Source organism: Calonectris borealis, chromosome 1 (assembly GCF_964195595.1).
Source record: "Calonectris borealis chromosome 1, bCalBor7.hap1.2, whole genome shotgun sequence".
NCBI classification, from domain to species: domain Eukaryota; kingdom Metazoa; phylum Chordata; class Aves; order Procellariiformes; family Procellariidae; genus Calonectris; species Calonectris borealis.
The window spans coordinates 219,618,955-219,642,385 of record NC_134312.1 but is presented as its reverse complement, the minus strand read 5'-3'; the positions used below and the strand labels follow the sequence as shown (position 1 = coordinate 219,642,385).

At 63.3% G+C, this 23,431-nt stretch overlaps 1 protein-coding gene across 1 annotated transcript in view; it reads left to right on the top strand.

Annotated features, from left to right (window-relative positions):
- The first annotated feature begins 2,691 nt into the window (after positions 1–2,691).
- PDE2A (phosphodiesterase 2A) overlaps positions 2,692–23,431 on the top strand; it is a 65,919-nt gene continuing 45,179 nt past the window's right edge. The window contains exon 1 of the mRNA XM_075140631.1: positions 2,692–2,933. Within this exon, the coding sequence (XP_074996732.1) occupies positions 2,866–2,933 (68 nt within the window). The 5' untranslated portion in view covers positions 2,692–2,865. The remainder of the gene's footprint in view (positions 2,934–23,431) is intronic.

Sequence of the window (23,431 nt, the reverse complement as noted above, 5' to 3'; positions counted from 1 at the left end):
AGAGGATGTCGTGTAATTGATATTAGACACTGCCTATTTACGTAGAGCATGGGGATATTAATCCTTGCGAATTTGACAGGAACTGATGTGATTTGAGTGCTAATCTCTTAATATCTACTGCTGCTCTTGAAGTCCCAGCTGGTGGGTTCACGACGGAGCAGGGGAGTAGCAGCATATCCACGTTGATTTTAAAGCACGTTCCTCCCCTCTCCCCACAAAAAGCGACCCTGGAGGGATGGAGATCCACAAGGCTAGTGAAGAGCAACCAAAATCGCTCTTTTCGGTGCAAAAATCTCATCAGACGAAGCCTAGCTCCCAGTTTGGGAGGGTGGGTCGGTAGCGCTGTGCAAGCACACGGAGGGTGCGTGCAGGAGGCAGGTACCTGCAGAGGGATCCTGCAAAGCCCGCGCACCCCAGGGATGCTCCTGGGTTCCCCAGGCTAACATCAGGGTGGCCGTACTGGCTCAAACCAAAGGTCCATTGCCCCGCATTGCCAGTGGCTGAGAGATGCCAAGGGTGAGTGTAAGAGCAGGACAAGTATATGGAAAACTTTCCTGAGGTCTCTGCTGGCCTCTGTGTGGTGCTCAGGGATGTCCCGGTTGCTGTATCGTTGTGTCCGTGAAAATGCTGCCCTTAAGCCATGTGAGCTTTTAGCCTCCACAACATCCTGAGGCAAGGAGTTCTGCTCCTCACCTTCAGCTGTGGGATGATCTCCTCCCGCTCTTTGTTCAGGACCTGGATCCTGTTAGCTTCACCTGATGTCTCTAGTGCTTGCACTAGAAGGAGCTGAAACGATGAAATATCTTCAAAGCTTCTTTATCCTTCTTCATCCCCTGCCCTTGTGCCAGGAGATGTGGTGTTTCGTAGTGGGCAAAGCCTGCTCTGACCCTGATTCAAGGAAGGATGGATGCCCTTCCCCAGGGTCCCTTCCTGGGAGCGCAGCTCCCGTGCACAAGGTCTTCAGCTGCGGCAGATCAGCCCCGACTGGAGAGCGCGGCCGGGGCTGGCACTGCAGCATCTATTGCCCTTCTCCAGCCACTCTCTGCCACCGCCCCACCCTGCTGACAGCTCACCCTGACAGCCCCCAGCCCAGGGACGCCCAGCGCAGGAGATCCCAGTGTGGCTGTAGGGGACAAAGCCACCCGATGTCCTGCAAGCCGGAATGGACAGTGCAGCGGCTCCTCCAACCCAGCCAAGGTCTTAAGCTCCGGTGGTGCTTGGTGCTGCACACATGCAAAGGGCTGTGTGCTCGGTAAGACTCCCGGAGGGAAGCTGTGCTAATTTGGGAGATAACAGCATGGGCACAGGCATGGAGTGGTGCTGCAGGCACCTGGGAGGCTCCGGCTCCTCCACTGCAGCCCTGCCTGGGCGTGGGCTTGGGCCCGGGGCAGGTTCAAGCTGGGGGCTCACCCATGTGGGGTGGCCAAAGGCTCAGCATCCGCTCCCTGCTCCTGGCACCAGCTGAGCAATGCAGCGGGCAGCATCCCACAGCCAGTAGCTCCACACCGCCTGGATGGCCTGGGCAGGGAGCTGTCGGGGGTCACAGCCAGCCCTGTATTACCTGGGCTGGAACCTGCTCGCAGGAGGGTACTGCCCTGGCAGGGACCTGCCTGTGGGATCAGTGCTGCCCAGTATCCCTGGGCAGGGACCTGCCTGTGGGACCAGTGCTGCCCAGTATCCCTGGGCAGGGACCTGCCTGTGGGACCAATGCTGCCCAGTATCCCTGGGCAGGGACCTGCCTGTGGGCTGGTGCTGCCCGATACTGCTCGGTACGGCCCAGTGCCCTTGGGAAAGGAACCTGTCTGCAGGTCAGGTGCTGCCTGGTGCTGCCCAGTACCCCTGGGGCAGGGACCTGCCTGTGGGACCAGTGCTGCCCAGTACCCCTGGGGCAGGGACCTGCCTGTGGGACCAGTGCTGCCCAGTATCCCTGGGCAGGGACCTGCCTGTGGGCTGGTGCTGCCCGATACTGCTCGGTACGGCCCAGTGCCCTTGGGAAAGGAACCTGTCTGCAGGTCAGGTGCTGCCTGGTGCTGCCCAGTACCCCTGGGGCAGGGACCTGCCTGTGGGACCAGTGCTGCCCAGTACCCCTGGGGCAGGGACCTGCCTGTGGGACCAGTGCTGCCCAGTATCCCTGGGCAGGGACCTGCCTGTGGGACAGGTGCTGCCCAGTATCCCTGGAGAGGGACCTGCCTGTGGGCCAGTGCTGCTCCATATTGCTCGATGCTGCCCGGTGCCCCTGTGGAAGGGAGCTGCTTGTGGGTCTGGTGCTGCCCAGTACCCCTGGGGCAGGGACTTGCCTGCAGAACCAGTGCTGCCCAGTATTGCTCTGTGCTGCCCGATGCCCCCGGGGCAGAAGCCAGGCAGAACGGGCTTGCGGTCCCAGCAGGACCCGCTGCCCGGCGGGACGGCTGCCGCCGCGGGGAGCGCGGGGCGGGCAGGGCCAGCCTGTGCCTCTCTAGACAAAGGCGGCGGCCCCTGGCGCGGCGCGGCGCGGCGGGCGAGCCCGGGCGCGGCCCGCGGCGGGCGGCGGCGGGCGGCAGGTGCAGACCCCTTCGGCCCCTCCGCGGGAGAGGCTCGCCCCCCCCCACCCCCCGTCGCCCCCCCCCAGCCCCGCGGAGCCGCAGCGGCGCCGTCAATCAGCAGCGCCCCCCCTCCGCCCTCCCCTCCCGCACGCCTCGGCGCGCTGCATCGGGCTCGGTGACAGCAGCGGGCTGGAGGCACCCTCGCCGAGCGCGGCGGGAGGCTCCGCTCCCCGCCAGCACCGAGAACCGGGCGCGGCGGCGGCTCCTCGCTGCCCGCAGCCGCCGGCAGCCCTCACCGAGCCCCCGCCGCCCGCCTGGCAGGGCTGCCGAAGCATGCGGAGCCATGGGCCAGGGCTGCGGACACTCCATCCTCTGCCGGAGCCAGCCGTACCAGGCGGCCGCGTCTGACCTGTGAGTCCCCTCCCGCCGGCACCGGGGATGGGGGGACCGCACCGAGAGGGAGGGATGCTCCGGGGGTGATGCTGGGTGAAGGAGCGAGGGAGACATTGGGGAGAGGGGAGGCAGGAAAAAGTTCCTCCTGCCTGACCGCTGGTGGGGAGGGGGTGGTGGGGAAATGACAAGCGGCTGCGACACCGCCCGTTTCCCCACTAGCCACCTGTGTTAGCCCAGGGCAGGTCATCGCTGGCCGCTGACTGAAGGGCTCTGTGCCGGAGGGCTGGTGTGAACAGCATCTCCCTGTTTCCCGAGCCACCCTCGCCCCGTGGCGGTTTCCCGCAGGGACAGAAGGCTCCTGGCCCGGTGGTGGGCTGGGGGGAATCTGGGTGACTTTGTGAAATGCAGGTTGGGCCTCTGAATCGTGGTTTCGGTGGCTCCACGCAGGGCAAGAGAAGCCACCCCCCGCACACCCACCCACGCAACAGGTCTGGGGGTCCCGGTGTTGCTGCGCCTGTTTGCATGCAGCGAGGTGGGGAAGGGGCTCCGGGGGTGACGGGGATCACGTTCCGTGGCGCAGGCACGAGGGGCTTTGCGTGCGAGTGCGGGGTGACCTTGCTGAGGGATGACAGTGCTCCCTGGAAGCGGTGAAGGGTGATGCTCCGGAGAGCCCACGTGGGAAGAGGGGCTGAGCCGGCTAACGGGAAACATGCGGTGCCTGAATTCCCATCGCCCACAGACTCGGCTAGGGATGGCGGAGACCCCCGGCTCTGCGCGCGCGTGTGTGTGTAGCGCTCACGAGGCTCCACAGCTGCTGGGGAGCCGGCTCTGCACAGGCGATTTGCAGTATGTGGGTGCTCTGCCTCCCGGCTACCGGGAGATCTTGGCTGCTCCCAATCCCTCGCCCCCACGGCCCCGGCGGTTGCTGGGATCAGACCCCACATTGCCAGAGGGGTGAGCTGATCGGCAGGGAAGGGATGCGGGTGTAAGGGGACGAGGAGGAAGGCTGCTCGGTGCTTGGATTCCTTTGTCTGGCGGTGCCAGCTCCACGTGCTCAGGCACCGGCCGAACTGCCTGGCTCGGTAGCCTGCACCGGGACCACGGCTCCCAGGGGCTGCCTCGCCACACGGGGATGTGCCCAGGAGCCGCTGACTGAAGGGCTCAGGTCTCCTGGAGCGGGTGCTTTAGGTGATTCCAGGACCATCAGGGCGTGAGGGAAGTTGCCGCCCGCTCCTGCCCCAGCCCCACATATTCCCCTCCGGCATCACCAGGTTTTCGCACCTTCACGAGGTGACCTTCAGATGAGAAGTTTGTCTCTCTCTATAGAAAATAGCCTCCAGCATCTCTCCTGCCTACGTCTGCTGCGGGGCTTAGACCCACCTTCCGGAGGCACCAAGAGCTGCTGATCCCCCTACGCTGCCGTGGGTGCTGGGTCCAACCTCCTCTGCAGGCAGCATCCTTCCCCCCCAGCTCTCCCGGCTCGCTCTCTGGTGCTGTGTGTGCTTTGTTCCCTGCAGAGATCCTTTCACGCTGCCACCAGAACATGTGCCCGTGTCCTTTTCTTTAAGCAAAACACACAAAGGTCTTGAAATGCCACGCTATCCCCATGTTTCCTCCGGCTGGAATGCCTCTGCTGACTTGCAGCTGCTGTTTAATGGCTTTTAAGAAAGGTAGATTCTATAGAAACTTAGCATAGCCGCTCTGGCTGCGCCCCTCGAGCTGCCCGGGGCAGGAGGGGCAGGAATGGTGAGCCAAGATGCTTCCCCCTTTTACCTAGGATATAATCTCACATCCTTCCTAGGAGATGTTTGTCCCTGTTCCCGTGCACCTTGGGGGATACATAGGGGTGGAAAAGCTTCCCAAGAGCTTTCAGACGATGCCCTTGCCCCTGCAGCCGGCGGCCCCTTCGGCTGGAGCGGGTGTCCCCGGTGAGGCCGGCGCTGCGGGGCGATGCTGCCTGCTCTCTGCCTCCGCGCCAGCCCCGCCGTGTTTAACGCTGGCTTGTTTTGTGTGCTGCCGGCAGATCTTAGCAATGCCGATGGCCGCCCTCGCAGAGCGCTGCTGCCCGGCTGGGGATGCTGCGTGGGGCCGAGATCCATCGGTGGGCCAGGTCTCCCACGTGAGCTCTGATTTATCGCAGGGCAGCCTCGGGTGGCAGCCAGCCAAGTGCCATTTTGCGTTATCCAGGTCACGTTTTAACCCATTTCCTCCTTCTTTTTCCCCCGGCGGGAAGCGTGTTCCCGGGCGGGCAGCTCCTGACCCGGTTAGCGGCGGGTGGGATGCCGGGGTGCCCGGAGCTGCTGCTCTCACAGCATCCGACAGCAGCCGGGGCTGGGGGAGAAGCAGCTGAGCTCTGCGGATTGAAAACACGGAGGAGGAGACGATGCTCTGAGCATCCCTGCAGGGAAGGACCCGGCTCAGCGGAGGCTGGGGAGAGGTCAGGGCTTCCTTCGAGGAGCAGGCAGGGCTGCCTGCTCCTCGTCCAGCTCTCCCCGCTGCCTGGTTCGCTTCTGGCAGCTGCCTGGCAGCAGCAGACGCGGGGACGTGTGAACTGGCCAAGTGTCACCATGCTCAGCGCTGGGCCGGTGACGGGGTCGGTGCCAGGCGCGTGATGGAGGAGGGACCGTGGCTGCGGCTGCAGCTGGGACGAGGGGCTCCGTCCTGCCCGCGGCACGGCTGGCCGAGCGGCCACGAGCCCCGCGGGCACCGGCAGAGGGAAGGACCCGGTGTCCTGTGAGGGGGACAAAGATGGTTCTTATGCATCTTTGCAGGAGCACATTAGTCTCTGTGCTGGTTATTCCAGGTCAATGCCAGGACCCCGATGGTGTGTCCCCAGGGCAATGCCAGGACCCGGACGGTGTGTCCCCAGGGCAATGCCAGGACCCCGATGGTGTGTCCCCATCAAGGCTCATGCAAGGGCGATGTGTAATACACCCTCCCTGTGTCACCTCCCTGATGCAGACACCTGGGAGCCGCCTTCTCCAGGATCCTGGCCCGAGGGATGCCCAGGGGAGCAGCTGGAGGAGCTGGAGGCATGAGGTGACGTTTGTGATGCTGCTGATGTCCCTACCTGAGGGAACATCAGAGGGAAACCCTGGTCCCTCCCCATCTTGCACATCCTCGCCGTTACTCCCTGCTTCTCTCCCGGAGCACGGCCCGAAGGGCAGCGCTTGCGACAGAGACGTGGCATCCATGGGGGTTGGATTAGGTGACCTTTAAAGCTCCCTTCCAACGCAAACCATTCCATGATTCTATGATTCTACGGCTTGCTCCGGTGGCATTAACTGTGCAGGTGGCCAGGGAGCAACGCTGGCTGGGACGTGGAGGGCACAAGCTGCCTGGTAAAGCGTTTTGGCTGCCTTTTGGAGGTCTCTGAACATCTGCAAAGCCGAGGGCAGGCTGCCGAGCCCGCCCTGAACCTCTGCCTCCTGGTTATTGCCAGCCCCCGGGTTGCATATTTAACGTGCTGTGGAAAATACCGACGTGGCTGGGGCGGCTCTGCTCCTCACCGGGCACCCACTTACCAGGGCCAAGGGGTTCCGTGGGGTGAGGGCAGCCTGGTCCCCCATTGCTGGGATCCTCGGGATCTGCGAGCGGCTGCCTGTGATGTTCTCCAGGCTTTGGCAAAGCCTCGGGCTGTTCATGCCTCTGCCTCTCACACAGCCTGGTGCCCGCACGTCAGCTGGGAGGTGTCTGGGGCACTTCGGCATCACCCACCCGCGCGGGCACCCTGGAGCTCGGGGGTGCCTGGCGGAGGGGATGGAGGAGAAGCTCCTGGCTGCGAGCTTCCCGGCACCCGGCACGTCTCCATGCCTGGGGAGGTCCCCTGGGGACCCCGGCCAGGAGCTTCCCCTCCGTCGCCCCGGGGCATCCCCCTGAGCATCCTCAGCTTCAGAGCAGCGAGTAGTTTTAAAGTCTCGGGGAATTAACCTCCGGTGCTTGCCGGCTGCCGGCCAGATGCTAGCGCAGATGCAGGCAATCAGGCCGGCCTCCGCTCCGCCGGGCAGGCTGGCACACCGCGGGCCTGGCCGCAGCCCAGGGCGGCAGCACCGGCGGCTCTGCCGGCGAGGGGCTGCACCGAGCCTGCCCCGGCCATCATCCCCAGCCGAACCCCCGCGCATCCCCCCGGGAGCTGTGCTGCTCCGTCGGCTCCGGGAGGATGAGCATCCATCCCGGGGCGGGCGGGCAGCTCTCCGGCAGCTCCTCCGTGGGGCATGCGGGATTCCCCGGGGCAGCGGTGGATGCCGCAGCCCTTTCTGGGAATCCCTCCTGCCTCCCGCTCTTCCCCATCCCCGGTCCCCGCTTTTGCTTTTGTCTCTTTCCCGGCTCCCACGTGGCTCGCCGAGAGCTGCGCTGGGCTGCGGCCAGAAATGCCGGCAGGGCCCGGAGCTGCCTGGGACTTTCTGCCTGTCCAGCTTTTCTCCTGCAAAGGGCTGAGCTGTCCTCGTTAATGGATGGGTCTGTCTGGAGGGGGGAGCGAGGGGGATGGAGATGCTTTGTCTGCTGCTGTGGCTCCATCCGCACGGCAGCGGGGGGGTTCGGCGATGGAGAGCCGGCAGGGCGCAGGCACCGGGCAGCCTGGCAGCTCGGAACCGCCCCCGCCGAGGTGTTGAGGATGGGTGGGGGTCTCGCCTGCCTTGCAGCAATGGGTGACAACCCCAAGATTTGCTGCTTTGCGGGGGTTGGAGCCTGGGTCGGGGGTCTCCAGCTGGTCCCTGGGCAGCCGTTCCCGGTCGATGGTGGTCCACGATGTTGTGGCATCCCCAGGCAGCAGGAAGGCGTCCCCAAACCTTGTCACCCACGTAGCATCCTCGAGGGCTGGACTAGCACAGCAGCCTGCGGGGCTCCCTGAGGGGTGGCTCAGAAATGTCCCGGGGGCCGGTTACGTGGCAGCAGCAGCCCTTGGTCCTGCTCCCGTCCCCAAATCCTGCCTGCCCTGGCACAGCCTGGCAGAGCCCTGCCTGCAACGCCAGCGTGGGGAGGCGGAGGGGAAAGCACGACTTGAGATCTTGCAGGGAGCATTTTGGGTGGGTTCAAGCTTTCTGGGTCTTTGTCAGTTTGTGTTTTCTGATAATAAATCAAATAGAAAAAGGAGGTGGTTTTGGATGGGTGCATTTCCCACAGAAAATATTAAAACCTGATTTTTTGGCTGGGGCTAGGGGAGGTTCGGGGCTCGACCCGGGTGTTGTGACCGGTGAGGACGGCCTCGCGGCATGTTTCGGCATCCCCAAAGCCCTCTGCTCGCCAGATGCAGTGGAGAACCTTTGTACCCGAGGAGGGAAAAAGCAAACGGCAGCTGCTGGTGCAGCCCCGTCACAGAAGTGATGACTTAGCCAGAAAGCCTCCCCTGGCTTGTAATCACTTCCCAGTTCATTATTAGCTTGCACGTTTCTGGGTGACTCAGAAGACACCGAGGAGCTATTTATAATGAGCGTTTGAAAGGCTAAGACCAGTGGAGGGCTTTTTTTCCCCCACCTCTCGCCTTGAGCTGTGGCTGACCGAATGCGGCTGCGCTCCCCTTGGCTGCGGGCAGACGTGGCCCTGGGGCAGGCGGGTCTGGAAGGGGACCCGTCCCCGTCCCCTGAGGTTCAGGGTCTGGGTGCTAGGGGGTGAAGATGCTGATGCTCCCCTCTGCCTGGCGTGCAAAGCCCCCGTGCAAACCCCTGCACCCCGAACCTCACCCCATGGCAGCAGAGCCCGCGCGCTCCTGCCTGCGGGGCGAGGCACAGGCAGGGCTGCCGGAGCTCGCTCCTTGCCGCGGACGAGCGGTTTAGACGCCGCTTAAAGAATGACCGTCAAAGGAATCAGCAGAAAGTGATTTTAACAGAGATTTATAAAGGCGCGACTTAACAGAGCTCGATGGCAAGGTTCACCCACTACGCGGATGAAGCCCACAACGGAAAATCGAGTCAGAATTGAGCTGGAATGAGTTGTACAGAGACCGAGGATGAAAAAGGCTGAGGGAGACCCTCCCGTTGAGTCACGAGGTTCAGAGAAGACCCCCTGGCTCTCTAAACTCCTGATGGAGCTTAGTGTGGCTGGATCCACTCCTGGTCCCAGGCTTGGCCCACGGTCTATGGCTAAGGGATTGTGGATGTCTAGGAGCAGTTTAAGGTTCATTCACAGTTTAAGACAGATCATAAGATGTTAGCAGACTATATTTGCTAGCGGGTCCCTCCATCAATGCACACACACACGGACACAAAGATATATAAGCGTACAAAAGGTATACCTGTCCAAAAGTACCCTCGAGTCCGGTGAAACATTCACGTCAAATGTCTCGGCATTTCTCAACAGGCGAAGGGTTGAGTCCCGAGGAGTGTTTCAGCCCAGGTCCTGGGTCAGTCCTCCGAATGTCGCAGACCCGAGAGGTCGCGAGCTCTGAGAGACGGCCCGCTCGGAAGGAGATGCTGGTCCGGGAGAGCTCCAAGGGTCTCGCTTGGGACCGCTGTGTACAGGGTCATGAGAGGGTTGGCTTTGGTCATCAGTGAACATCCATCCTGGCCACAGTCCCAGGTGGTAGTTACGGAAATTCTCAAGGTTTCGGTAACAATGACATCGTTCCACTTGAGCTGTGACTCAGATAAGGGTACCGGGGGATGGCACCTGGGCCAGGCGGTGGGAGTACCTTCCCCCACCTGATAGGGTCAAGGCAGCTCAACCGCCAGACTCAGTGCACCAAGGCCAAGGTTCAGTGGGAATTTCTGAGATCAACAAGCGGCCCAGGAGAGCCAGGGGAATAGCCCTAAACGTAACCCTAGCCCCAGCCTCAGCCCTAACCCTAAACATAGCCCTAACCCTAAACCTAGCCTGGAAACACTCCTACCTGGGAATACAGAGAGCCGTAGCCTGGGATGTGAGCCCTCGCTGGCCTGGATGGCACCCAGCCTGGCTCCGGGGGCATGAAGCCCTGCCAAGCGGTGGGATTGATCAGCCTGGTGGGGGTGTCATAGAATCATAGAATCATCGAACCATTAAGGTTGGAAAAGACCTCTAAGATCATGGAGTCCAACCGTCAACCCAACACACCATGCCCACTAAACCATGTCCCTAAGAGCCTCATCTACACGTCTTTTAAATACCTCCAGGGATGGTGACTCCACCACTTCCCTGGGCAGCCTGTTCCAAGGCCTGACCACTCTTTCAGTAAAGAAATTTCTCCTCATGTCCAATCTAAACCTCCCTTGGCGCAACTTGAGGCCATTTCCTCTCGTCCTATCGCTGTTACTTGGGAGAGGAGACCAACCCCCACCTCGCTACAACCTCCTTTCAGGGAGTTGTAGAGCGCGATGAGGTCTCCCCTCAGCCTCCTCTTCTCCAGTCCGATGTCACGCTGATGGAACCCAGCGTGTTTGGGGATGAGGCCGGCGGCTGCTGGGCGCTGGGAGGTGATGCGCCATCCCTAGCCGGAGCCTCCGCTCCCCTCCCAGAGGAGCTGGGACATCCCTGCGGCTTTGCAGGGCTCTGCAGGCTGGGGTTTATTCTCTGCAAGGGGATAACGCTGGGGCTGCCCCGTGTCCCTGGTTCTGCAGCCGGGATGGGTCCACAGCCCCGTCCTTGAGCCGATACTCAGCTGGAAGGACACAAGCCATGGGTGCTGCTGTGTTTTTCCCTGCTCTCCAAAAAAATGGGGCCTTTCCCATTTTTTTTTACTAGTGATAACACAGCCAGGCCGATGGCAGCATCCTTCCCGCGTGGGAAAACGGGTGGAAGCCGTGCAGCCTTTACAGAAGAAATCAGCAGCCATGGGGAGAGGTGTTGGTACCAGCAAAGTCGTTAATCTCCCGGCTCGGCAGGCTGATGAGACATCCCCTAATGATTTTATTATCAGCTACTCGAGGCAAAAAATCTCTGCCCTGTCACGCGCGGCTCAGCAGGGGCCGGGAGGCTCTTTGGTCCCGAGTGCGATCGTCCGGGGGGGCTGCAGGACACGGGGACCCTCCCCGGGTCCTTCTGCAGCACCTGCGGGTCTGGTCAGGGGGAAAATTGGGGTGCGGGGATGCTCGGGGCTGCGGTTCTGGCGCACGGCTGATGAGCTTGGCTCCCTCCAGCTGCCGTGGGGCTAGGGCTAGGGCTAGGGCTAAGGCTAGGCCTAGGGCTGAGGCTAGGGCTAGGGTTAGGTTTAGGGCTAGGGTTAGGGCTAGGGCTAAGTTTAGGGTTAGGCTTAAGGTTAGGTTTAGGGTTAAGGTTAGGTCTAGGGCTGAGGCTAGGGCTACGGTTATGTTTAGGGCTAGGGCCAGGGTTAGGGCTAGGGTTAGGTTTAGGGCTAGGCCTACGTTTAGGGCTAAGGCTAGGTTTAGGACTAGGTTTCGGGTTAGTGTTATGGCTAGGGTTAGGGTTAGGGCTAGGCCTAGGGGCTAGGCTTATGTTTGGGGCTAGGTCTAGGGTTAGGGCTAGGGTTAGGGTTAGGGCTAGGGCTGTGTTTAGGGCTAAGGCTAGGTTTAGGACTAGGTTTAGGGTTAGGGTTAGGGTCTAGGGTTATGTTTAGGGCTAGTGCTAGGGTTAGGACTATGGCTAGGGTTAGGGCTAAGGTTAGGTTTAGGCTTAGGGCTAGGGCTAAGATTCAGGTTAGGATTAGGGGTAGGGGTAGAGCTAGGACTAGGGTTAGGCCTGGGGTTCCCCGGATAGGGTTAGGGTTAGGGTTAGGGCTAGTGCTGGGGTTATGCTTAGGGCTAGTGCTAGGGTTAGGACTATGGCTAGGTTTAGGGCTAAGGTTAGGTTTAGCTTTAGGGCTAGGGCTAAGATTAGGGTTAGGATTAGGAGTAGGGTTAGAGCTAGGACTAGGGTTAGGGCTGGGCTTCCCAGGGTAGGGGACCTGGGGACCCTCCCTCTGCTCGCTCAGCACAGCCGGCTCCTTTCTCCCCGGCAGCGCAGCTCCGGGGTCTCTCCCCGTTATCGCCCGTCACCGCCGGCTGAGCCGGAGCACGGCTGGGACCTGCCACGCGGGGTGGCTTCGTCTCCCACCCTGCCCGGCCTCACCGGGGAGTGGGACCGATGCTGAGTCAGCAAACGCTCGTGGGTGAAACCCCACAACACTTGAGTGTTTTGCTAAAGCCCGAGCCAGGAATGACGGTGCGGGGCTGGGGACACTTGCAACAGCCTGCGGATAGCGCAGATTTCAAGGCGTGAGAAGTTGCAGCGAACCCAAGGGGTGGCTGCGGGGCCATCTCAGTGTCAGACGCCGGGGTGATGGCCACCTGGGCATACTGCATTTACTCGCAGAGGCTTCTTCTTGCTCCAGCCCACGTCTGCAACCACCGGCACCGCTGGCAGAGCCCCGTGGCTGCGTGCGTGCACCGGCTCCTCTCCCCATCGCCTGCCGCGGCTGCCCTCGGCTGCAGGGCATCCCGGGGGTCCCTGGGGAGGGAGAGGGTCGGGGCAGGCTCAGCCAGCGCCGCAGCTCAGCGGTGCGAGCCAGGAGCATCGGTGACCTCTGTTAATTAAATTTTTGCTCTTTTATTTCCCCTGGTTCCCTCCAGTGCTCTGCACTGTCAGAGGCTTGGGCTCCTCAGGCGGAGCGCTGCAATGTGCTAATTATGGGGTTTCTTCGGAGCCCGGTATCCCCTGCCCGCACCGTGGGCGCTGCCGCCCTGCCGTACCCCCGGGTCGGGGGTCTGGCTGCGCAGATGGACTCGGCGCAGTCACCCACCACAAGGAAGCCAGGAGACACTAGCAGGGGATGCTCGGCGTCGGTGAGGCTCCTGCCCAAAAGGAAACCCCAGCCCAGCTGCTGCGGGTCGAGCATCCCCCGAAATAAGCACGAGCACCCTAAGGTGCCCTTTGGGTGCTGGTTTCCCTTGGCCAAACCTGGGATGCGAGTGGAGGCAGCCGCAGAGCTGAGCGAGTGCCCACTCCAGAGGATGCTGCGGGAAAAGGGGATGCTCATGGTGGGAGCTGGGCTTGCTGCACCGCGGGGGGGCTCGGGGAGAGGTTGAGGGGTGCTGCTCTTGGGGCTGGCTGTCCCCAGGCCAATGACGCTCCCACGGGAACAGCTGTGGCTCCCTGCCAGGCACCCGGCTCCGATCCTGCACCCGACAGATGGCCAGGATACCCCTGGGGCTGCCCAGCTGCCTGCGGCCCCCCGGGGCAGGATGCGTGCCGTGCCATGGGCACCGGTGCCAGCGGCTCCGCATGTGCCCTCCCAAACCCCGGGAGCTGCAGGGCAATGCCGGGGGCACGTCCTTGGGCCCCCCCTCAGGTCCAGCCATCATCGTCACCCCCTCTTCAAGGAGCCAGAGCAGGCTGTCCCGCTGCACGGCTCCCATGGGAATGCAGGGATGGAAAAGGGGTCTCTTCCCCCCAGGAATAGTGTGGGAGCCAGTTGCTGGGGTGCGTGGGTGGGCCGCGGCTGTTTCGGTGAGAGGCTCTGCGGAGGTGGGGGCTTGGCAGGGGCCCGCAGCACTGTTGGGGACCCCCCCCCGCCGCCGCGCTGGCAGGGAGATGGGACAGCAGGTCCGTGGGCTGGCGAGCCCGCTGCTCCGCGAGAAGTGCAAAGCCAGGCGCGCTTGTGCATCGCTTGTGCACGGGAGCCGGGAGCGCGCCGAGGAGTGAACCCCATCTTCGAGCATGCGGAGAGCCTGGTGCTGGACACTGGGGGGGGGGGGGGGACACCCCCAGCCGTGCCCCCCACTCCCCTCCCTCCCGCAACCCCCAAATCGGCGGGCGCAGCAGAGAGGCACGGTGCTACCAAAAGGACCGTGGGACTGAGGTGCTACCCCGGGGACCCCGTTTCATCCCTCCCCGCTTGGTCGGATCCTGGCACCGCTGCGTCTGCACCACAGAACCTGCACTGGGGACCCCACCAAAGGGAAGGGGACAGGGCTGGGGACACTTGCCGGGGGGCACCCAGCTGCCAGCCCTCCCTGCATGCGCCCCAGCCGGGCACGGCATGGCAGAGAGAGCTGAAAAGCCATTAATTCATAGAAAGTGCGATGCAGCATTAATAGCCTGACCCGCTCCAGCGCTGGTCACCCCGACGGCAGGATCTGGCCACCCTGCTGAAGCTGATGGAAGTTCACTGCTGGAGAGCCGGCGCCGCGGGGGCTTTGGCAGCACCAGGGACCGTCGCCGAAGGATGCGGCACCCCCGTGCCCATCCCGGGACCGAGCTTCCCCGCCTTCCCGGCCTTCCCATCGGCGTCAGGACCCTGTCCCCCCTGCAAGGGACAGCTGCGGGGCTGGGGACGGCTGCCGGTGCCCCACCCCTCCCTCGCCACCGCTGCCCCCGTCACCCCCCGGGAGAGATGGGGGGAGAGAGGGATGGGGGGAAGCGTCTGCTCCTTGCCTTGGAGGCTTGGTCAGACATAAAAACCGCTTCATCGCTTGATTAAGGGACAAGACGCGCTGCCGTCCCCCGGGGCATCGCAGCGGCCGGTGGTACGCCCCCGGCCCCGGGGGGCTGGCGTGCCCCTGCACCTCCCCGCCGATGCCCGGGCCAGCCCCGGCGCCCGCATCCCCGCTGCCAGCCGCCGGCCCCGAAGCCATGAGCATCTTTTAGCCGTCTCCTTTCCCTTCCCTCCCCTGACGGGCCAGATCCCCCGGCTCGCTCTTGATAATATTAATATTTCGCACGGTGCCTGCGAGGGGAACGGGCTGCATTTATTTCCTCGGCATTGAGACGTGGCTCGTTTTGGGGGGGAGGCCCGCCCGGTGAGCGGCTGCCGCTTGCACCGTGGCTGTACTCGGAGGATTCGGTGAGAAATCCGGCGTGTTGCAGCCCGGGAGAGGATCCCTGCTCCGGGGGGGGGCTGCGGTTCCCAGGGAGGGATGGGGCACGGGCGGCAGAGGCGGGATGCTGGGGTCCTGCTCTGTTCCCATGGGATTTTGCTGATGGCAGCGGATGGAGGGGACCCCGGACCCCGCATATGGGGGGGTTGAGCCCGGTTCGGTGCTGGGCAGGGATGAGCAGTGGGGCTGGTCGTGCATCGGGATGGGCAGGATGGGGAGGGGGTTTGGGGAAGGGCAAAAAAAGCCGGGAAAGGGAAAAACCAGCACACAGCACTGGGAAGATAATGAACACACGCGAAAACACCGCCTCCGGCTCCTTTTTCTTTTTTTCCCTGGTTATCAACTAAACCTACTAATTGAAAGATGAGTCGGCAGAGGCTGTAACGCTGCATTTGTCCAAGGACAATTCCCCGGAGGTTCAGGGTAACCGTGTGTTTCCTCCCCGCCCTGCCTCGCCGCAGCCGGCGCTGCTCCTGCCTGGTTTGGTGCCGGGGCTGCGGCGCGGGCATGGGGCCCTCGGGGTGCCGGTGGCCTCGCTTGGAGGTCCCCAAGGTGGTGGCACTCCTGCTTTCCTCTCCTCCCTCCTCCGGCGCCGCCATGCAAAGCTCCTCATGTCACCCGGCATTCCTAGTGTCCCCCCCTCGGGCACAGCTTGCTGGGGGGCTCAGGGCTACCCTCCTGCTTCCAGCGAGCTGGGTCCTGGCATCTCGGGGTGCAATGCAACGGGGATGGGGATTTGTGGGCTTGCAGGGCTGCCGTGCAACCGGAATTCGCAGGCTTGCAGGGCTGCCATGCAACATGGATGGGCATTTGCAGGTTTGCAGGGCTGCCATGCAACATGGATGGGCATTTGCAGGTTTGCAGGGCTGCAGTGCAACAGGGATTTGCAGGCTTGCAGGGATGGCATGCAATGGGGATGGGGATTTGCGGGCTTGCAGGGATGCCATGCAATGAGGCTTTGCGGGCTTGCAGGGCTGTTGTGCAACAGGGAAGGGGATTTGCGGGCTTGCAGGGCTGCCATGCAACAGGAATTTGCAGGCTCGCAGGGCTGCCGTGCAACAGGGATAGGGATTTGCAGGTTGGCAGGGCTGCCATGCAACAGGGATTTGCAGGCTTGCAGGGCTGCCGTGCAATGGGGATTTGCAGGCTTGCAGGGCTACCGTGCAATGGGGATTTGCAGGCTTGCAGGGCTACCGTGCAATGGGGATTTGCAGGCTTGCAGGGCTGCCATGCAATGGGGATTTGCAGGCTTGCAGGGCTACCGTGCAATGGGGATTTGCAGGCTTGCAGGGCTGCCAGGCTTTCCAGCCCCATCAGATGAGGCTGGGCTGCATTCCTGCGGCTCCTCGAAGCGCCGGGGAGTTGCTCTTCCAGCCTGGCAACGAAGGCAGCTGCCTGCACGGGACCTAACACATAAGGGCCAGGCAGCGCCCAGGGAAGTGCGTTTGCTGTGCAAACAGAGCTTAGCCCTTCTGCAGACTTATCGAAGGCACTCAGGGCTCGATGCATTTTATAAGCAAATAAATCGCAAAGCTTCGGTGACACCGTTCCCCTTCCCTCCCGCGCTCCTGCCAGCTGGCGTGTCACCGCCCGGCATCCTGCAACACCTGCCCATTAATATGCAGGCCTGTAATTACCCAGAGCTGACGATGGCTGCAAATTAAACATGGGAGCTCAGCAGCCATCCCTGCCTGTCCTGCCCGCAGATGCCACGGCGATGCTTAACCCCGGGGCACCCCATGCCCGCGCCGTGATCCGTCTCTCGGATGCACACGGTGAAATTCTTTGGCTTCAGACTCGGCGATTGCAGTAAACAGGCAATTTTCTGTCGCTGCTTGAGGCTGGGGAAGATGAAATCCGAGTCGGCAGGTGCCAGCGTGGGAGGTTGGCTGCCTCCGGGTGCTCTTCATCGCTGAAGGATGGAGGAGAGGTCTCCCGGGAGGGACCCCGGAGCTCCCCATCGATGCCCGCTGCTCCGCCAGCCCGAAACACCCCGAATTTGCTGCTCCCCCTGCCCCGGGCTGCCCCGTGCCCCCTTAGCATCTCCCCTCTGCCCCATCCCATCTCCCCACCGTGGGCCTTGTCCCCCCATCACACGCCACCCACAGCGAGGGCTTTATTCAGGCGGGGGCAGACGCGATCTCCCCCCTTGCCTTGGCCTGGAGACGGGGTTCCCTGACCCCAGCCAGCCCGCGGGTCCGTCTGGCCGGTGCTGCGGCCGTCGCGTTCCTCTGCTTCCCATTTATTTCTCCCTTCCAGATACCCTCTCCAGCCTAAGGAGCCTGCTCCCCCCTCTGCCTCGCTCACACCAGCCTCTCCCTGTGCCCGGGCACCAGTGCCCACCCCAGGCTGAGCCCCCCTTGCAGCCGGGGTGATGCCCACCCCTGCCCCCGGGCACCCACTTTTCCTCCTGCTCCCCGATCCCTCGGGCGCTGGTGGGAACCGGGCAGAACCGCGGCGTGGGTGCCGAGGTGCGGCTGTGGGTACCGATCTGTCCTGCCCTCCCCGATGCTCCGAGCATCCTCTGCACCGAGCCCCCACCCGAGGCCGCTGCCCGCTTTCCCCAGCAGAGCACGGGCCCCGGTGCCAGCTCCGCCGGTGCTGGGGTCACCGCTGTCACCCCATGGGGACGCTGGCTCTCGCTGGCACCGGGGCCAAGCCACCCTCCAGGTTTCCAGTTCCTCCAAAGTCACCGGAGTCACTTGTGCACTTACGGGCCACTAAGTGCTGTAATTACAGTTATGCTTTAATTAGCATAATTGCGTTTCTACACAAATAAAACATTTGGTGTAGTTAATTCCTAGTCTGCAGCTCCAAACGCGAGACTTTTTCCCCTCCTCGGTGGCACGGAGCGGGCAGCTGCCAGCAGCGAGGGCTGGCGAGGGCAGGGGAGCGGGGGTTCCCACCCCCAGCCGGCAGATCCCCCCCAGTCCCACGGGGGTCTGAGCCGGAGCCCCCCATTCACCCCCCGTGCTGAGGGTGGTGGGGTCCCCTTCCCTTTGACTTGTTAGGACATGGCACTGGGCTTGCTGGGACACGGCACTGGGTTTTCTGGGGCACCATACTGGGCTTGCTGGGATGCAGCGCTGGGATTGCTAGGATATGGCACTGGACTTGTTGGGACACGGCACTGGGTTTGCTGGGACACGGCACTAGGCTTGCTGCGACACTGTACTGGGCATAGTGGGACACAGCATGGGGCTTGTTAGGACATGGCACTGGGCTTGGTGGGACATGGCACTCGGTTTGTTGGGACGCAGCACTGGAATTGCTGGGGCACCATACTGGTCTTGCTAGGATGCAGCACTGGGATTTCGAGCATATGGCACTGGATTTGTTGGGACACGGCACTGGGCTTGCTGGGACACGGCACTGGGTTTTCTGGGGCACCATACTGGGCTTGCTGGGATGCAGTGCTGGGATTGCTAGGATATGGCACTGGACTTGTGGGGACACGGCACTGGGCTTGCTGGGACACTGTACTGGGCATGGTGGGTCGCAGCACTGGGCTTGTTAGGACATGGCACTGGGCTTGGTGGGACATGGCACTCGCTTTGTTGGGACACAGCACTGGGTTTGCTGGGGCACCACACTGGGCTTGCTGGGGTGCTGCTCGCTTGTTAGGACACGGCACTGGAATTGCAGGGGCACCATACTGGGTTTGCTGGGACACAGCACTGGGCTTGCTGGGATGCAGCACTGGGCTTGCTGGGACGCAGCACTGGGCTTGCTGGGACGCAGCACTGGGCTTGCTGGGACACAGCACTGGGCTTGCTGGGATGCAGCACTGGGCTTGCTGGGACGCAGCACTGGGTTAGCTGGGAGGCGGCACTGGGTTTGCTGGGACGTGGCACTGGGCTTGCTGGGAGGAAGCACTGGGTTAGCTGGGACGCAGCACTGGGTTAGCTGGGACGTGGCACTGGGTTAGCTGGGACGTGGCACTGGGTTAGCTGGGACGCGGCACTGGGTTAGCTGGGATGCGGCACTGGGTTAGCTGGGATGCAGCACTGGGCTTGCTGGGAGGCGGCACTGGGCTTGCTGGGAGGCGGCACTGGGCTTGCTGGGAGGCAGGAGCCCAGGCTTGCCCCGGGCCCCGCAGGCGGGAGCTCGCCCCAGCCTGGGCTGGGCACGGCGGCTCCGGCCCCCCCGGCCCCCCCCGGAGCCAGCGCCCCGCCCAGCCGGCCCCGGGGCGCTGCCCCCCGCCCGGAGCCCCCCGCCACCCCCCGCCTCCCCGGGCTCCCCAAGAGGCTTTCCCAAAGGAGCCGAGGAGCCGGCGGCGGCAGCATCCCGGCCCTTCGCCGGGAAAAGGCAGGGAAGAGTTGGGAAAATGGCCGGAGCGCGTGCGCCCGCCGGCCCTGCTAAATGCCCTTTTCATTAAAAAAAAAAAAAAAAAAGGGAAAAAAAAAATTCCATTTTTCTCGCGCTGAAAATGAAAGTGATTATGTAACGAGCAATAAATTACTTAAAGAGAATGACTCATTAGAGCAAACAGAAAAAGTCACCGCGTATTTTTAGCTCGAACGCCCCGTGCTGTACCCGGCGTTAACCCTTGCGGGGTGCAGCCTGGCCCCCCCGCCCTCCCGCGAACAGGGGTGACCCCCCCCCGCGGTGCCACGTTTTGTTCCACAAGGATTTTGTCCCCGTGACATATTCCCGAGGGAGCGTGGAAGCGATGGGGCCGGCGCGGCCGAGCCGTGGGTCCCCCACCCCATGGTCCCCCCCCCTCGGTGGGATGCTCACGGGTGGTCCAGGGGATGCTGCTCGCCTCGGATCCAGGTCCCCATCCCGGGATGAGCCCCTGCTCCGCTTCCCCCCTCCCGGTCATTCCCACCGGGATAATTAACCCTGATCCCTTCGCGAGCAGCACAGACACTGGGCACCGCTGTTTTCTCCCTGCCAAAGAGCCTGATGAATTAATTTAGAAATAAAAGCGACAAACAAATTAATTGGAGGAGAACAAGCGAGCGAGCCGGTTTTAATCCAGGTTAAATTAATGAGTGAATGCATCGTTAACAAAGGAGAGATAACGAGGGGGAATTGGAGCAGGCAGGTGCCAGGCGAAAGGGTGGCAGCAGGCACCCGGGCGTGGGATGCCAAGGGATGCCCACGGAGAGTTGTCCTGAGAGGGGGAGAATCTGGGGACACCAGTGGGAACCTGCAAGAGGAAGGGAGCGAGAGCCGGGTGTCACCCCCACCTCAAGGTCCCTGTGGGGGGGGTCCTTGGGGACGGTCCTGCCAGGCTCCTGCTGGCGCTGCCCACGTCCCAGCTCATCCCTTTGCCGGAGCGGAGCATCCTCGTGGCCTGATTTACCTCCAAGGAGGAGATTTCCACCGGGAGGAGGGTGGGAAGGCGCTAGGGAAGGGGTGGGGTCCCCTTTTGTTCCCCTTCTATCAGATGGGTCTAGAAGGGGAAACTGAGGCACAGCATGTTTCAAAGCATCATCAGAGCAGGATATAGCACCGGCATCTGTGGTGCCCTTGGGGACAGGGCTGTCCCTCCCCAGGGGAACCAGAGGCTGAGAGGTGTGTGCTCGTGGCCCGGGAGCGAGAGGAGGGTTGACGCGGGAGCCCAGCGGGTGCCCAGCAGGTGCCCTTTTGAAGGAGTCTGTAAATCAACCGAAACTGCCCTCCTGCCCGTGCCGGGAGGGGGCAGAAGGTTTGGGGGGAGCGTGGGCACAGAGAATTGTGCTGGCCGTATGCACCCAGGCTGAGATGGCTTCAACGGGGCTCAGAGCACCCCCAGGTCGGGGCTCAGAGCACCCCCAGGTCAGGGCTCAGAGCACCCCCAGTACAGGGCTGAGAGCATCCCCAGGTCAGGGCTCAGAGCACCCCCAGGTCGGGGCTCAGAGCACCCCTGGAGTCAGGGCTCAGAGCACCCCCAGGTCGGGGCTCAGAGCACCCCCAGTACAGGGCTGAGAGCATCCCCAGGTCAGGGCTCAGAGCACCCCCAGGTCGGGGCTCAGAGCACCCCTGGAGTCAGGGCTCAGAGCACTCCCAGGTCAGGGCTGAGAGCATCCCCAGGTCGGGGCTCAGAGCACTCCCAGATCAGGGCTCAGAGTACCCCAGGTCAGGGCTCAGAGCACCCCCAGGTCAGGGCTCATAGGACCCCCAGGTCGGGGCTCAGAGCACCCCCAGATCGGGGCTCAGAGCACCCCAAGGTCAGACCTCAGATCATCCCTGGGACCAGGGCTCAGAGCACCCCCAGGTTGGGACTCAGAGCACCCCCATGTCGGGGCGCAGAGCATCCCCAGGGGCAGGGCTCAGAGCACCCCCAGGTCAGGGCTCAGAGCACCCCTGGGGTCAGGGCTCAGAGCACCCCCAGATCGGGGCTCAGAGGATCCCTGGGGTCAGGGCTCAAAGCACCCCCAGATCGGGGCTCAGAGCACCCCCAGGTCAGGGCTCAGAGGACCCCCAGTTCGGGGCTCAGAGCACCCCCGGGTCAGGGCTCAGAGCACCCCCAGGTCAGGGCTCAGAGGATCCCCAGATCGGGGCTCAGAGCACCCCCAGATCAGGGCTCAGAGCACCCCCAGGTCAGGGCTCATAGGATCCCCAGATCGGGGCTCAGAGCACCCCCAGGTCAGGGCTCAGAGCACCCCCAGATTGGGGCTCAGAGCACCCCCGGGTCAGGGCTCAGAGCACCCCCAGGTCGGGGCTCAGAGCACCCCCAGGTCAGGGCTGAGAGCATCCCCAGGTCGGGGCTCAGAGCACTCCCAGATCAGGGCTCAGAGTACCCCAGGTCAGGGCTCAGAGCACCCCCAGGTCAGGGCTCATAGGACCCCCAGGTCGGGGCTCAGAGCACCCCCAGATCGGGGCTCAGAGCACCCCAAGGTCAGACCTCAGATCATCCCTGGGACCAGGGCTCAGAGCACCCCCAGGTTGGGACTCAGAGCACCCCCATGTCGGGGCGCAGAGCATCCCCGGGGGCAGGGCTCAGAGCACCCCCAGGTCAGGGCTCAGAGCACCCCTGGGGTCAGGGCTCAGAGCACCCCCAGATCGGGGCTCAGAGGATCCCTGGGGTCAGGGCTCAAAGCACCCCCAGTACAGGGCTGAGAGCATCCCCAGGTCAGGGCTCAGAGGATCCCCAGGTCGGGGCTCAGAGCACCCCCGGGTCAGGGCTCAGAGCACCCCTGGGGTCAGGGCTCAGAGCACCCCCAGGTCAGGGCTCAGAGGATCCCCAGGTCGGGGCTCAGAGCACCCCCAGGTCAGGGCTCAGAGCACCCCTGGGGTCAGGGCTCAGAGCACCCCCAGATCGGGGCTCAGAGGATCCCTGGGGTCAGGGCTCAAAGCACCCCCAGATCGGGGCTCAGAGCACCCCCAGGTCAGGGCTCAGAGGACCCCCAGTTCGGGGCTCAGAGCACCCCCGGGTCAGGGCTCAGAGCACCCCCAGGTCAGGGCTCAGAGGATCCCCAGATCGGGGCTCAGAGCACCCCCAGATCGGGGCTCAGAGCACCCCCAGGTCAGGGCTCATAGGATCCCCAGATCGGGGCTCAGAGCACCCCCAGGTCAGGGCTCAGAGCACCCCCAGATTGGGGCTCAGAGCACCCCCGGGTCAGGGCTCAGAGCACCCCCAGGTCGGGGCTCAGAGCACCCCCAGGTCAGGGCTCAGAGGATCCCCAGGTCGGGGCTCAGAGCACCCCTGGGGTCAGGGCTCAGAGGATCCCCAGGTCGGGGCTCAGAGCACCCCCAGGTCAGGGCTCAGAGGATCCCCAGATCGGGGCTCAGAGCGCCCCCAGGTCAGGGCTCAGAGCACCCCCAGGTCAGGGCTCAGAGGATCCCCAGGTCGGGGCTCAGAGCACCCCCAGGTCGGGGCTCAGAGGATCCCCAGATCGGGGCTCAGAGCACCCCCAGGTCAGGGCTCAGAGCACCCCCAGGTCGGGGCTCAGAGCACCCCCAGGTCAGGGCTCAGAGCACCCCCAGGTCGGGGCTCAGAGGATCCCCAGATCGGGGCTCAGAGCACCCCCAGGTCAGGGCTCAGAGCACCCCCAGGTCGGGGCTCAGAGCACCCCCAGGGTCGGGGCTCAGAGGATCCCTGGGGTCAGGGCTCAAAGCACCCCCAGGTCGGGGCTCAGAGCACCCCCAGGTCAGGGCTCAGAGCACCCCCAGGTCGGGGCTCAGAGCACCCCTGGGGTCAGTGATGTTGTCATTCACGTCTGCTTTTGAGAATCCCCTGGCACTAGGATGTTCCTGCCTGCAGCCTTTTTCCTGCTCCCTGGACCAGGCGTCCCTGCCCCTCTGCTCTCCAGAGAGCTCCCCTGCTGCCCTTCTCCTGCTGCCCAGGGCTCGCGGCTCCACCCTTTCCAGCGTGTGCTGGGCCACGCTCCTTCCCAGTTGGCTTTCTTCAAACCTTCTCCCCCAGGGCTTGATGTCCGCATTCCCTCTGGACGGGCTGCCCGGTGCCCCTGGGATTTGCATTAACACGTTGCTGCAAGCAAGGAGCAACATCTGGGTCCTGCCCCGGAGCATCCCCGCATCCCGCAGCCTCCGTCAGCTCGAGCGTGGGGACTGGGGACCCTGTTCCCTCTGCGCCCAATTTCTCAAGAGTCTCAAAAGCTGATGGAAACCAGCCCCGCTTCTCCGTCCCCGAGCACAGCCCGGGTGCTGGCGGTGGCACCTCAATCTGTTGAGGAAGCAAAACGAGGGGCCAAGGTGAGCGGAGGGGACAGCCAGGAGCGGGTGGCAGAAGTCCCTGTGTCCTGCAGCTGGAGCAGGGCCAGCACGGAGCGCCACAGCCCATCGCTAACAGATATCGCCTATTATTCTTTTATTTAATCCGGCAATAAATTCACGTCT